General features: G+C 48.8%; 1 protein-coding gene across 2 annotated transcripts in view; it reads right to left on the minus strand.

The window, feature by feature from the left end:
• Nucleotides 1-360: 360 nt before the first annotated feature.
• MAML3 (mastermind like transcriptional coactivator 3) overlaps nucleotides 361-13,499 on the minus strand; it is a 254,200-nt gene continuing 241,061 nt past the window's right edge. The window contains exons 3-5 of one of the 2 annotated variants that reach the window (XM_049814995.1): nucleotides 10,080-10,322; nucleotides 7,833-7,917; nucleotides 361-4,473 (exon numbers count right to left, since the gene is read on the minus strand). In XM_049814995.1, the coding sequence (XP_049670952.1) occupies nucleotides 3,482-4,473; nucleotides 7,833-7,917; nucleotides 10,080-10,322 (1,320 nt within the window). In that variant the 3' untranslated portion in view covers nucleotides 361-3,481. Of the gene's footprint in view, nucleotides 4,474-7,832; nucleotides 7,921-10,079; nucleotides 10,323-13,499 lie in introns of both variants that reach the window. The other variant, XM_049814994.1, reaches the window with a different exon arrangement.

A 13,499-nucleotide genomic window follows, 5' to 3' on the forward strand; every position in this document is an offset into this window, starting at 1 on the left:
CCCCAAAGCAAGGCAGACTCCTGACAAAGCACTCCCAGCCCGGCAGCTCATCACCGCAACCTGCGGCTCCGCAGCCGCAGGGAGAGCTGCTCGGGTCTGCCTGGCGGGGCTAACCGGCATGCAGTGGGTTTACTGGCTGCTGAACCAGCCCGGGGCCCGGTGCGGGGCTATACCCCGCCTGTAATGCCCCGACTCGGGCCGGGCCAGGGCAGCCCCGGAGGGTGCAGTGAGGCAGCCGTCCAGCAACCCTGGGGCTGAAACCAGGCCTGCCTGAAGCCGGCTTCCCTCCTTCCCCTGGAAGATCACTCACCGAGGCGCAGGAGTGGGGCGAGAGATGACCCTATAAACCAGCCTGGTATATGACTCAGATAACCATCTTTTATTTGTTTTTTGTTTGGTTGGTTTTGTTTTGTTTTTCTTTAAAAGTGGTATGTTAACATCAGGTCTTCTACATTTTCAGAGCTCTGTACAGGTCTTAAAAGGAAATAAGCAATGCTTAATGTACAAAGTAAAAACAGAAAACTAGAAAAATCTGAATAAAATGGAGCAAGTTGCCGTCAGGGATACAGTACAAATTAGTAATTAGACGTCATCTGAAGTGCAATACCACTGCAGTAAGGATGAGTTAAGGAATGAAATAAAAATACTCTATTTTAAACAAACAGTATATATATATATATTTATATGTATATATTTTACAGATAGTAGACCCAGTGATATCTGTAGAATTGTAAAAACATATTTACAAATAACTTTTTTTTTTTAACATTACATATACATCAGCACCATAGTAAGAAAGAAAAAAAACAACCCCAAATCTAATAAAATCTACCTCTCTAGTACTTGGTCCCAGTACGGAGTATTTGGAGGAAGCTTTGCAAAGACAACAGAGACTCAGTCTTCATCACCATGTATTCACCAAAGCCTGTATCTCCCTGATGCACGTGGGTTTGCACTTGGCCGCAGTGTGATGGTCGCGTGTTTCTAAACCCTCATTTCCCAGCTCTGTGCTGGCAGGTGACCCCCCTGTCACTCGCACCTGACAAAGGGATGCTGTGCCGTCCCCAGTGCCGTCCCCTGCGCAGCGGGCTCGCTGCCTCCTCGTCCTGGCATGCCTCTGTCATACGGGGCAGGACACATATATGCCATACCAGCTCATCGCTCTCTCACCCACATGCTCACGCAGACACACACATATGCAGATGCCCTCAAATCTTCAGGGTACCATTTCTCTCATTGTTTGCCTACCCCTTCCATTCAGGCTAGTCCAAGAGCCACTTACCCACAAGATGGACTGAAAACTTTGGCTGGTGCTCTCTTTCACTGAATTAGGGCCCAATCCAGCTCCTGCTGAAGCAGCAGACAGGCAAACCCCTATCGTCTTCAGGTGGAACTGGAATAGGTCCTTCTGCTGTATTTTAAAAAGGGGTCAGCTAAAAGAGACGCAACTAAAGCATGTTTTAAAAAAATCTAGCAGTCAGGGCAAGCTGGATCGATAGCTCATCTTGACCAGCTAGTCCATGTTAAAAATGCAGCTTGTCCTGCCTACATTATAGCATTTAAAACAGATACTTCCCCTTGTCTAGGTAAGCCCTGCAAGGGATTACTGCATGAAAGGGAACCATAATGGCACCCTGAGATGCTTCCAGGCCCACTTTGTTCCCACTCCTTAATGTGATGTGTCTCTGTGCTCCACAGGGAAAGGCAGGGCTTGAGCCCCTCAGCTCCTGTGGATTTCAGCAGCCGAGCACTTTGCATCACTGGGCCCAAGGAGGGCAGCGCACAAGGAGGTAATCAGTAGCTGTAGTTGGTACTGGTAGTTGTACACTAGAGACGTTCACTGCAGAGCACATCTTATGGCTCACAGAGGCCAGAATTAGGCCAGAGGTTCCCAAACTTTTTGGACTGTTGATCACGTTAACTTTTTTTATGCGCCACTATATAACCTGATAAGCAGCTCTCAGCTGAAAACACTAAAAAGGTGGTAGGTTTCGCAGGACAGCTTACCTCAGCCTCAGACTGCAGCTTGGGAACCGCTGCTTTCGACATTCAGAATGGCTGGCATCTCAATATTATGCAAGGCATACCACAACTTCATTACAGTGCGGCTTAGAACTGGTCCACACAGTGGAGATAGTGATATGTCACTATTACCTAAAAGCTTATTTGGGCAGACCCCATGTTTGTAATAACTGCATCCATTATTTTACCCATTCACGAATGATCTTTACTAGTCCTTCACTGGTTCTTGTTCTTCAAACACTGCAGTGAATTCTATTCCAGCAAACCAGAGAGATTAGACCAAACATCTGTTTAAAACTGAAGATCAGGCTGCATATAACATCACATTGAGAACCCAGACACTCCAGGGTAATACTATCTGCCAACCTTGCACTTTTCAAGAGGAGAGGAGAAACTCATTCTGCGTGCCAAGCCTTCCCTGTACATTTTCTCATGCCTGTTGTCTCCTTCCCTGCCTGCACCTTTGTGGCAGTTGTTGGTCACCCGAAAAAAAGTGCAGCTAGCTTCCTTTGCACGGAAGCATAGGAGGGGAAGGAAGTGAACTGAAAACATACTGGGGAGGAAGGAGAGAAAGAGAGGGACCTGCTTAGGACCTACTTGGTACCTCCCAGCCCTTCTACACCATTCATAGCTGCTGTTCTGCACTGCCAGGCAGCACATGCCAAAGTGCTCTGACAGAGAAGCGCTACTGCAAGTCCCAAGGGGACTAAATAGCTCATTAGGTTAACCCACCCACCTAAGCCATGTCTGGCAGCAGTCCCATAATCAAACTGTCCTCACCACACTGCCAAATTTACGTTCTCCTACACTTTTCTTGGATTTTTATCACTCTGCAGTGAAAATGGTGACCTCCCTGTGACTGTTTAGGTTTGTCACGTGTGTGCTGCACGTTCCCTTGTGACAGCCCAGAGCCGGCCCCATGGGCCTGGCTGTGGCTCACCGAGACCTGCTTACCCCCAGGGTTAAGCCCATTTCTGACCAGGGCCTGTGCAATCGCCCATGGACGTCTTTAGGCTTTGTTCCCGGCTGTTTTCATCTGTTCCCCTGAAAGTTGCAGTGTTTACAGTTACATGAGGTGGGAGATATCGGGACCACCCCATACCACTGTGCAATGAAGCCTCGTTTCAGTGGGGAAAGACCAAATTTTCCCAACCAGAGGCATCACCCGGCTTTTCCAGTTTCCCCCATCCTGCCCACCCCCCCACAGCGGGTGCTGCCACACAATGGAGATTGCTTGGTGGAAGTCTTGGGATGCCGATGTTTTCATCGTCCCCTGAATCTTCCAAAGTTGGCTACAGATCAGCTCAGTTTGCACGATTAAAAACAAAAGAAAACAAAATAACCCCAAACCAAACCACTTCAAACAAACCCCCAACAATCCAAGGATGGGGAGAACATCCAACTCTCTCTTTTCTTTTTTCAAACATAACAACCAAAGCTCCAGACTATACAAGCCCATTCACTGGGGGTTTCCAAACAACTCGTCAAGTTCTTGTATCCACTCATCCCCTGGTCCGCTCTTAATGATGGAATCCACAAGGTCTGCGCCCTCTGCTAAACTGGAGAATGACCCCCCCGCTCCTTCATTACTGTAGTTGTAAGATATGTCCTGAGTGGGATTCCTCTCGTAGGCCTGGCCTTGGCTGCTCTGAGCAAAGTTACCACCTGGCATTTGCTGCGTCGGAGGCTGACTAAAGCCGGACATCGTGGGGACCCCTTGGCTTATTGCAGGCATTACCATCGGCCTGGCCTGGCTGGCTCCTTGTTGCCCCGGTAGTGGCTGCAGCAACTGTCTTCCCATCGCCGGGTTGAGGGCTCTTACTGTTCCACTCGTGTCCACAACTGTCTGATTAAGCCCCTGTGGGAAGTGTTGCTTGGACAGCCGTGGCTGCCCAGACTGCATCGGGTACGTTGTGCCATTATTGAAGGGCCCCATTTCACTGCTAGTCCTTCCGGGTATACCTTGTAAGCCTCGCTGCTGCCAGTTCTGTGTTCCTTGAGGGACAGTCCCCATCAGGTTTTGAAGCCGTGGTGCCTGTGGCCTGGGTAAGACCTGGCCCACAGGTCCTTTCATCTGCTGCTGATGCTGGGGAAGAGCAGAGTTTACCAGCATGTTCTGACCAAAAGTGCCGACCATTCCCACCGCTTGTCCAGAGGCAGGCTGCCTCGTTCCCTGGCCTGCGTTATGTGCCATGTTCATGCCACTTTGGTTTGGGTGCTGCAACATTTGGTTCATCCCTGTGCTCATACTGTACATTCCCGGCTGGCTGGAAGAGGCGTTGCTGTAAGGAGCCATGCCCATGTCTGACTGGCCTGCGGTCGTGGGCAGTGTGCTCGGGTTCTGGGAGGGACCCATTGCCATCATGCTCGCGTTCTGGGCCATCATTCGGGATGTCCTCATGCTCTGGAGTGCTGCTTGGTTTCTCACAGCTGCTATATCCTGGGGAGAACCTACACCAAAAAGGGAGGAAGGTAAGAAAAACCCACAACCCTGTAAATTGTAATTCACACGTTTTTGCATAAGAGAGAATCTGTAGGAGCCTTCTGCATCACAGTAGGATTTCAGATCCCTGTGCTTTCTGAGTGAATAAATTATCGCTTCACGTGAAGGTTACCATAGAGCTAGAAGGTTATCCATCCTTGGGAGATGTGCTTGCTGCCTAATGATAGTTGCATTTCAGAGATTATGTGTTCCCCACCTCACTCTGGCTGCAGCCTCTGTCCTGACCTGCCAAATCCCCTCTCCTTGAAGGTGAGAGTCCCCACTGCTCAAGTGCCACCCTAAACAGGATCGCTGATCGTGTTAGGTATTCGATTCGTGAAGCGGGACACTGTTCAGCAGAGAATACCATCAATGCAGGCGAGCAGCCTAATTTCCCTTAAGGCTAAAATGAGGCTGGCAAGGTTAAAAGGCCAATGATTTACTCACTGAGCAGTTCTCAATTATGACAATTTTGGGATGTGTACCCAAAGGGAATCATGGCTTCAGATTCTTGAAGAATCGGGCAACACGACTGCATGTGTGATGCATGATTACAGCCATGGTTGCCTCTCAGATAATAACCTACTCGGGTACCTAAGCTAGACAGCCACGGGAGCTGCAGGACTAAAATAGGCCTGCCTTTCTCTTACTTTGCTAGGACCAGAGATTAAATTTGACCTGGGAGTCAAAGTCCCCTTTCAAAAGTAAATACGAGTCTTTCTTTTTGTGTGTATTTTTCATCCCAGGACCAGTGACAATGTGCACCCTCCTCCATGAAAAAAATTAGTCCCTAAGACTTCAAAGTTGCATATGCACTGTGATGTTGTAGCACTTATCTTCCTCAGATGAGCCTAATTCAGCTTCTAGCAAGCAAATGAGAAATCTGCCATTGGTCTTCTTCAATAGCAGCATGCAGGTGAACTTCAGTTTACCATTTGAAGCTCTCTTTTAAATATCTCCATTGTCTTTCAAAAGTAAGCCTTGAAAATGGAAGTGTCAGGCTCAGAAAGCCAATCAATTTTTTAATAGCTCAGGAGGCATAAATGAATGGATTTTCTATATCATTGTTACTGATTAAGTCTAAGGAAAGAAGAAAAATTGTTTTTTGTGGACATTTAAAGCAGGGAGAGTGTATTAGTGAATCAATATTATAAGCACATTTTACTCCACCTTAGGCCAGTGATGGGAAACCAGAAAATCCTAACCTTGTTAAATTCCACACCGTGGCAGATAACTGAACCATGCTTGTGTCTTCCCTTCAGAGATGGGGGGAGCTATCGATTTCTGGGAAGCCAATATGCTTCTGTATTTACTGTCTTTATTTAAAAACAATTACCGGAGCTCTGAGTATGCCATGGGTTCATTGTGGTTTTGAGTCACTACCATACCAAACTAAATACAATACTCTGCAGGTGAAGCTCCGAGAGCATGACACACACAATTACTCCCAGCTCAAACATTATTAAATGCAAGATGTAAATATAAAATGGTTGCTTTAAAGAGTCATGAATTGTACAACAAAATCTGAATGTTCTTAAATCAGCCCCTATCTGTTGTCCCTCTGTGACGGACAACATACCTGAACATCCATGGAGAATAGCGAGTACTGGGCCCTGTTAGTTACATTGGCTTAGTTTCCATGAGAAATGGGTGTGAATAAAGGAAGCGTCATTTCTATAGTTTTGCATATAATGCAGAGAATGGCTACACCTCCTTTTTGCTGCAGCAGGATAAGCTTCTGGAGGATGCTTTTAGCTCCAACATATAGATAAATTAAACATTTTGTAGCATGAAGAGAGACCACCTGGATCTCATTTGAACAGGGCAAATGTAGTGGCAGCTTTTACTTTATCCATGCTATCAAACTGTTTTCTTAATGATTGGCACTAGGGTCCCCTTGATTTTTCTTAATTTAGGTCACCTCCTCCTTCCTTGATTAGAAACAGTCTCTTTTTACAGTGACTCCGGCAAGTGCTTAAGATGATACAGATAATGTGAAAAACTTTATTTAATGCATCTTTAGCTACTTTTTAATTGAAAATGGCAGTTGAAAACCTCCAACGGAGTCACTGCCAGCAAGTGGTTCACATACTACTTTTGTTAACTACTGGGCTTGGCATAAGAGACAGGAGATCAGAGAAGGAGCAGTTAAAAGACAGATGCAACAGATTTTAAAATTTTGGGCCACCTTCTGGTCTCATTTACACATAACTCACTGTACTGGATTACATTCTTGTGACTAAATAGGAAAAATGGTGAAATATTTATATTTAAATTAGCTCATTTATGAAAATTAGTTCCTTGCTCTGTCAGATTAGCCTAAACTCTCTTCTCCGTTTCTTTTAAATAATACATATGAAGGCAAGGTTTCAAAGAAGCATTAATGCAGAAAGATTTTACATGTGCATCTCAATGTATGACAGTGCACACACATACATTTTGATTTTGCAAATGAATTTATTGGGGAGGTGGGGTGGGGTGGATTTCATACAGAATTTATGCTGCCGAAGATAAAAATGAGAAGGTGATTAGAAGTAGCCACCCTGATATATACCAGCAGCAGATCTGGCTACCTGTTCACTTCCTGGGTACAAGAACTGCAATATGCTTGCCTCCCTCATTTTCTGTTGCAGTTACATGACACTATCATGAATATAGAGTGCAAGTGCATGTTCGTTTCACATCTATTTAGAATCCATGGTTAGTGAGACATTCAGCTGATACTTTGCACTTAAAAAGCTCAGAATTAACTTCTTTTCCTAAGCCAAACCGATTGTATTTACATTCTTCAGTTATTTGTGAGCACATTGAAATAATACTTGCTTTTTTTGAGATCATTAAAAAAATCTCCATTTACATCTCAGATATTTCACTGTGTTTCCTACACCTGACATTTATCAGTCACTTCTCCAGATAAGGATCACCTCTCTGAAATTCTCTGCTCATCAAATTAGATAAAGTGTGGAATGAAGAGGGGTAAAACCAAGATACAGTGTGAGACACTAGCTGGAAAAAAAAAGCATAATGAGAATGAAGGCAAACAAGATAAATCCATAGAATCCAGATGTCAAAGAGGCAAAACAAATGTCAAATAAAAAATGCAGCTTTTGCTGAGGGAAGCAGAAAAGGAAATTAGAAACTTAACTAAATACACAAACCTGGGCATTCCCCTTTGGTAAACGTGCAGTATGTGCAAGGGTGCAACAGCCTGTCTTCCTCTTCTGGCACACTGCTTAAACCCTGGTCTCTGCAAAACTCATGAACTTGCACAGCCCCGCTACAGGGGCATACATCGACTCCAATATAGGAAAAAGAATTTGACTCTTACCTTGGAACTGATTGACCTGTTGCACTGGATACGGGCTCCGCTGTTGCTGCAGATGCTGCCGAGGCAAATGTGACTGCTGCTGTAACTGCTGAAAATGAATGAGGGAAAGAAAGCAGAAGAGAAAAAGATGATTAATTAATTAGTGAGCTGAGAAAGGGGCTGGTGGCAAAAGTACTACAGCAGAACTGCAACATTTCTTATCTAGCAAGCTGTTCCGGAGAGACAAGCAGAGTCATTTGAAGAGTCCTCCTGAGAGCACTTGGGCTGCTCAGCACACAGACTCCTTTTGGTTCAGAAAGGCTAACATCATCTCTCCTTACAACCACTTCATCTCGACCTCTACAGTGCAAACTTAATTGTTTTAGGCTGAAAGGAGAGGGAGGGATATGAAATAGCCTTGCTCACCTACGTCTAAGGGCAACTGTAGCCACACACCCTTTCCTTCCCTGAGCCCTGCCAAAGGTCTAGAGGTTTGTGCTCGTGGTGCAAGACTTTCCTCCACCTCTGCACTCAGAACGCTCAGCTGCAAGGAGCTGGGCATCCTGACCTGAGCACTGTGGCCTAGGACCATTCCCGAGCCAAAACAGAAATGGATACTATGGCACATTTCCTCTTGTGCTTCAGTGAATGATATTTGGGGAGCAGGTGATTGCAAAATGCCTCCTCCCTTGATCCAGCCCACACTGCTCCTCTGTGATTATTTTCTGTGAATACTCACGCATCTAAAACAGAATCAAGGGCTAATTATAAAAACAGAGAGTGTGTTTACCAGAGCTTTCAAAGCATAGGGTATACTCGACTAAGCACTAACTGAAAGGACGCATCTTGATGCTTCATCTGCAGCTGTACAAATATTGTGTCCAAAACCAAGGATGTGTAACAAAGGTAAGAGAACGGCAAAGATGGAAGAGAAGCAAGTACTAATCCCTGTGTTCATAAATATGTGTTACAAGCTATCAAAAAGATAAAGGGAACCCTGTTAGGCACAAAACACCCAAAAGCTAGGAGCCTGAGGACTGTGACTCTGTCATTTTTCATCTATGCCAGCACACTTGACAGCCTCAGCCTTGTGGGTTTTCAACACTTTTAGGCTTGCCTTCAGCAGCCAAGTCAGTGACTGGCTCTTGGGTTTATGCACTTGAATTGGCCTAATCCATGATGGGGGAACATTACTGCGTCCTCACTCTTCTGTACTTGTTCACCCCTGAACCAATTCACGCATCTTTATCCTGAATATTTCTAGGAGCATCCTTCCTATTCACCGGGGGTGAATTTTTCTTTCTCAGAAGGAACGTGAGAAGAGAGGAAGGCTATCGATATTTCTGTGGTTACACAACGTGCACAAGTTCTAACGCAAATTAAAGCAGACCCCAGGTGTTGAACCGTATCTCCCCAGCAGGAGAGGTGAAGCCAAGCTTAAAGCAACTACTGACCTACCAGAACATCATTTAGGTAACGTTAGGGGACTGCAAGTTTAAACCTGGATATGAGCTTATAGGAAATGAACACTGTGACTTTTCACAGACTTTCTCCTGCGCTGCTTTTAAACTACAGCTGAGTTAAACACGCGTAAGACATCACCATTCAGACTGGGTAATTTAACATCTGTACTGCAAAACCCAAGAGCTCCAGAAGCCAGGTGACGGGCTCCAATGCAGCAGTTCCATGCTGCCACTGCTAGATACAGTTTTACTGTTCTCCCCCTTCAGCCTCTGGTTCCCCCTTGATACTGCCTCTCCCTTCTGCTAACTTAGTCGCTCTTACTGGCATGCAATAAACCAGATTAAGGTATTGATCTGGGCAAATACTAACTTTTTTTCTTTGCTAGGTTACTGTTAATGCACATCAGTTCTTTGTCCTTGATCGCTGCACGGCTGTACATCGCTTTTGCCAGTGCAAGACCATAGTCATAGGTAGGGGAGAGCTCCAGCAGCTATAACTGTAGCAGAGCCTGCTTCTGCCAGCATAAATGCACCATGAGATACCAGGTTAAGAGCTAGCTTTTCCAGTGTCTAAAATCCCACGTGACTGCCAAAGCCACCACTGGGAACATGGGTAATATTTGCCAAACTAATGGTAAGATAGAGGCAGATACGTCTTCTTTGATAACCGTTGCTGAAACTCCACGACAGGAGCTACAGAAAGAATGACCCAGTATAGAAGCAGGGGCTGGTGTTGTGCTGTCTCTAGCGCTCATGCTCTCATAGCAGCGCGCACGGCGGTGCCCGAGACAAACGGATACTGTACCTGCTCTGCCAGGATCTGCTGCTGCTGCTGCCTTTGCTCTCTTAGAAACTGTTGTTTCTGCTGCTCTATCACATGGAGCTGGGCTCTCTGCTCAATCAGCATCTGCTTCATAATGGCCGCTTGAGGTTGGTTTCCCAGGAAGGGACCCCCAGAGCTCGTGCCTGTGACCACGCTGCTGGAGCCCGGTGGGACAGAAGGCTGCATAGGCCCTGTGGTCCGAGACAATCCCACTTGATGCTGCTCCTGAGCACAGAGAGAGAGAAGGCCTCGTTAATCAGGGTGCTCCATGGGAAAGGGGAATTACGGCTCATTAACAAGAAACATTGAGCCTGTGGGTGAAGACTGGAGCTTGAAGAAAGTAAGAGTCCTCGGAAAGACGCTCGTGGCTTGTGACCAAGCCGTGGGCTGTTCCCCACGGGGAGCAGGTGGCAGGTTCCTCTTCTCTCCTGGAGTTCCAAGCCCCCCTCAGATAAAGCAAGAGCCCTTTTACAATTCATTAGTAATAAAATAATAAAGTTGTGTACTAGATTTATTTTCATTCAGGATATGTAACTCCAGAGTCACGTTTTTCTAAACTTCCTCTCCCTCATCATGGAGACAAGTATATTTTCTCTCCCTTTCCATTTCCCTTTCTCCATAACGGCGGTCTCACACAGTCCTCTGGATTGAGAAGCTGGGGTTTTAGGCGCACACAACAAATAGCGGGAGCTGGCAGCATTAAATCCCCCTATACTGCACCAGAATCTCAGGATTTAACCACATAACGTGTTTATTTAAGATTTCCATCCCGCAGCGATGGACCAAAAGTGCGTGGCTGGAAGGATGCAGGGCGTGCGATGCCACAGACACCTTCTAAACCCACCCCGCTTTCTCTTTATGTTTCTAATCCAATTTGCTGCCTTTTAGCGCCGGGAAAACGAAGCGACCGAAGGCCGGGGCTAAGCCTCGGAACCCCCTCTCTCCACCAGCCGGGGGGCCGCCAGGGAGCCCGGGGAGCCCTCCCCGCTCCTCGCCGCTCTCCCGGCGGAGGGCCGGGCTTTTACCCGAGTCCCGCTTCGACCCCGGCTCCCCCCCCCCCCCCGCCCCGGTGCTGCCGCTGCGCCTGCCGGCGCTGCCCGGGGGAGGCTGCGGTCACCGGCGCCGCCGCCCGCCGGCAGGTGTCGCTGCCCGCCCGCGGCACCGACCGGCCCGGCCCGGCCCGGCCCGGCGGAGCGGGACCGGCCACTCCCCGGTACGGGCGAGGGGGGCCGGGGAGCGGCTGGACACCCCCCCACACCCTGCCCCTGCCTGCGCCCCCGGGGGGGGGGGGGGGGCAGCAACGGAGCGGGCGTGGGACGGCGGGGAGCGTTCCCGGGGGTCCGCAGCGGTACCGGGAGCTGGTGTCTTTATAACTGTGTGTCCCCCCGCCCCCAGCTGCCTCGGAGCCGGGGTGGGGGGGTGTGTGTGTGTCCCTCGGAGCCCGGCCGGCCGGGCTGTCCCGCTGCCCGGGGAAAAAGGCAGCTGACAACAGCCCAGCGCCTCCCTTCAGCACTACGGAGGGAGCCTTGCTCAAATCCAGATGGCCGGCTAGGGCCGAATCTCAAAAAATAACGATTTGGGGGGGGGGGGGGTGATTACAAAGCGGCAGGCGTAGCGCTGGTTGCCCAGTCCTTACTCCGGGTGCTCCTTGCTGTAGAAGAGCTTAAGGATTTTCTCTTCTCTCCCACCTACCTTCCACGCGCTAGCTAGTACCCGAGCCCCTCGCAGCCCACGTTGCCCCTGCGACAGAGCAGCGCTGCTCCGTGTCCCAGAGGAGGACCCGCAGCAGGGACTCGTCCTGGGTCAGCCTCGCAGCCTGCGCTCGGCCAGCGTGGGAGACCCGGAGCCCCAGATCCGGCACCCCTCGCCGTGGGGCTGGCTCTGGGCGTTCTGCCCTTCCCCGGCATCGCTCACACCTGAAGCCGGGCAGCCTGCCCTCACTGTCCCTTCATCAGTGCCCAGCTCCTGCACCGTGGGCCGGGATGCACGGGGACTGCCTGGTGAGGGAGAGATGAGTAACACTGTGGTTAGCTCAGGCCGGCTTCCCGTAAGACAAAAAAACTGTGCAAGAGTTGCTCTGCGGGGCAGGACCACCTTTTCATCAAGTACTGGGAAAGCTACTGGCACATACCAGCGTGTGGTGGGTGATACCAGCAGTCTTCACCTCTGCCGGGCTAAGCAAGCCAGAGGAAGCACCGCAGAGAGCAGCTCGCTTGGCAGGACCGGCCTTAGCATTTGCTCGTTAGAACCTCTTTAATTGTTTTCTAGCGATGGGTACTCACTCAAAAACGCTAACTTGATGGAAAGGACCTATACCACTTCAGGATCCTTTGTGCAAAGCACGCTGGGGTGGGGTTTAGATTCATCTGCTTCACCGGTGGTTCGAGTTATGTCAATTACTGTGTGATTGGGAATGTCGAGAAAAGTAATCTTATGACATGCCCCCAACCCGGTCAATGAAAGGGTTAAAATCAATGCTTGAGTGTAGCTTGGGAAATTAAGATCAGCCTTTCTGCATGAAGGTCAGGTTTCCAAGGACCCTTCTGAGGAAATAACACGAAAGTACAATTTGTCCACATCTCTACTTTGCACAGATATTCCCTGAAGGGCTCTCTGCCGAAAGGCAGCTCTCCGATATTCAGGTTCCTTCTCTTTTTAACATCTGCCCTGGTTTGAAAGTTCCCTCCCTGCTCCTCTTTCCACTTCTCCCCCGGTCCCATCTCTCGCTGCGCTTTACAACCTGGTCAAGTGTGGTCCCTGCAGCACCCTAAGAGCTGCGGCGGCTGCTGGGGCTTCCCGGAGCAGGGGTGAGGAAAACGCACCCGCTAACGATCCCTCAGCTGCTCTTCTCTCACCCAGCCCTGTCACCGAGCTCCCGCTTTCTTTGCTTTGGGGGACACGCAGACATCAGCTGTCTCCAGCAGAGCTGACGGTAAAGGCTTTTTCCTACCACCCCCCTGGCCCTCCCCCGGCTTCTGATGAAGTCATCACGCTACAGATTGCATAACTGATGCACAGGACTATCTTGTGTTATACTGGGAGACGGGCCAACTGCTTCCATTTATAGACAAAAGCAATGCCACGCTGCCAAATAATGGAGCCTTTGCTGCAGCCACTACAAGGAAACAGAAAAGGGGGGGGAACCCGGGAGCCAAAGGGCATGCTGTGAAGTGACATCACTCCGAGCTTCCTCCGCCCAGCCTCGGCGCACAGCTGCCTTTGGGGCTGCGGCCCAAGTCCTCACCGAATCACCTTCAAAACAATCCTACTACCGAACTACTGTCCTGGCTCTTATGCACGCAGGGGTACGGCTGAGGGACACGTTCACCCCACGGTAGTGCCGCAGAAGGCTCGCTATTCTGTATCGTATTACGTTGTAAGTTAATTCTAGAGTCTAAAAAG

Source organism: Accipiter gentilis, chromosome 12 (assembly GCF_929443795.1).
Source record: "Accipiter gentilis chromosome 12, bAccGen1.1, whole genome shotgun sequence".
NCBI classification, from domain to species: Eukaryota; Metazoa; Chordata; class Aves; order Accipitriformes; family Accipitridae; genus Astur; species Astur gentilis.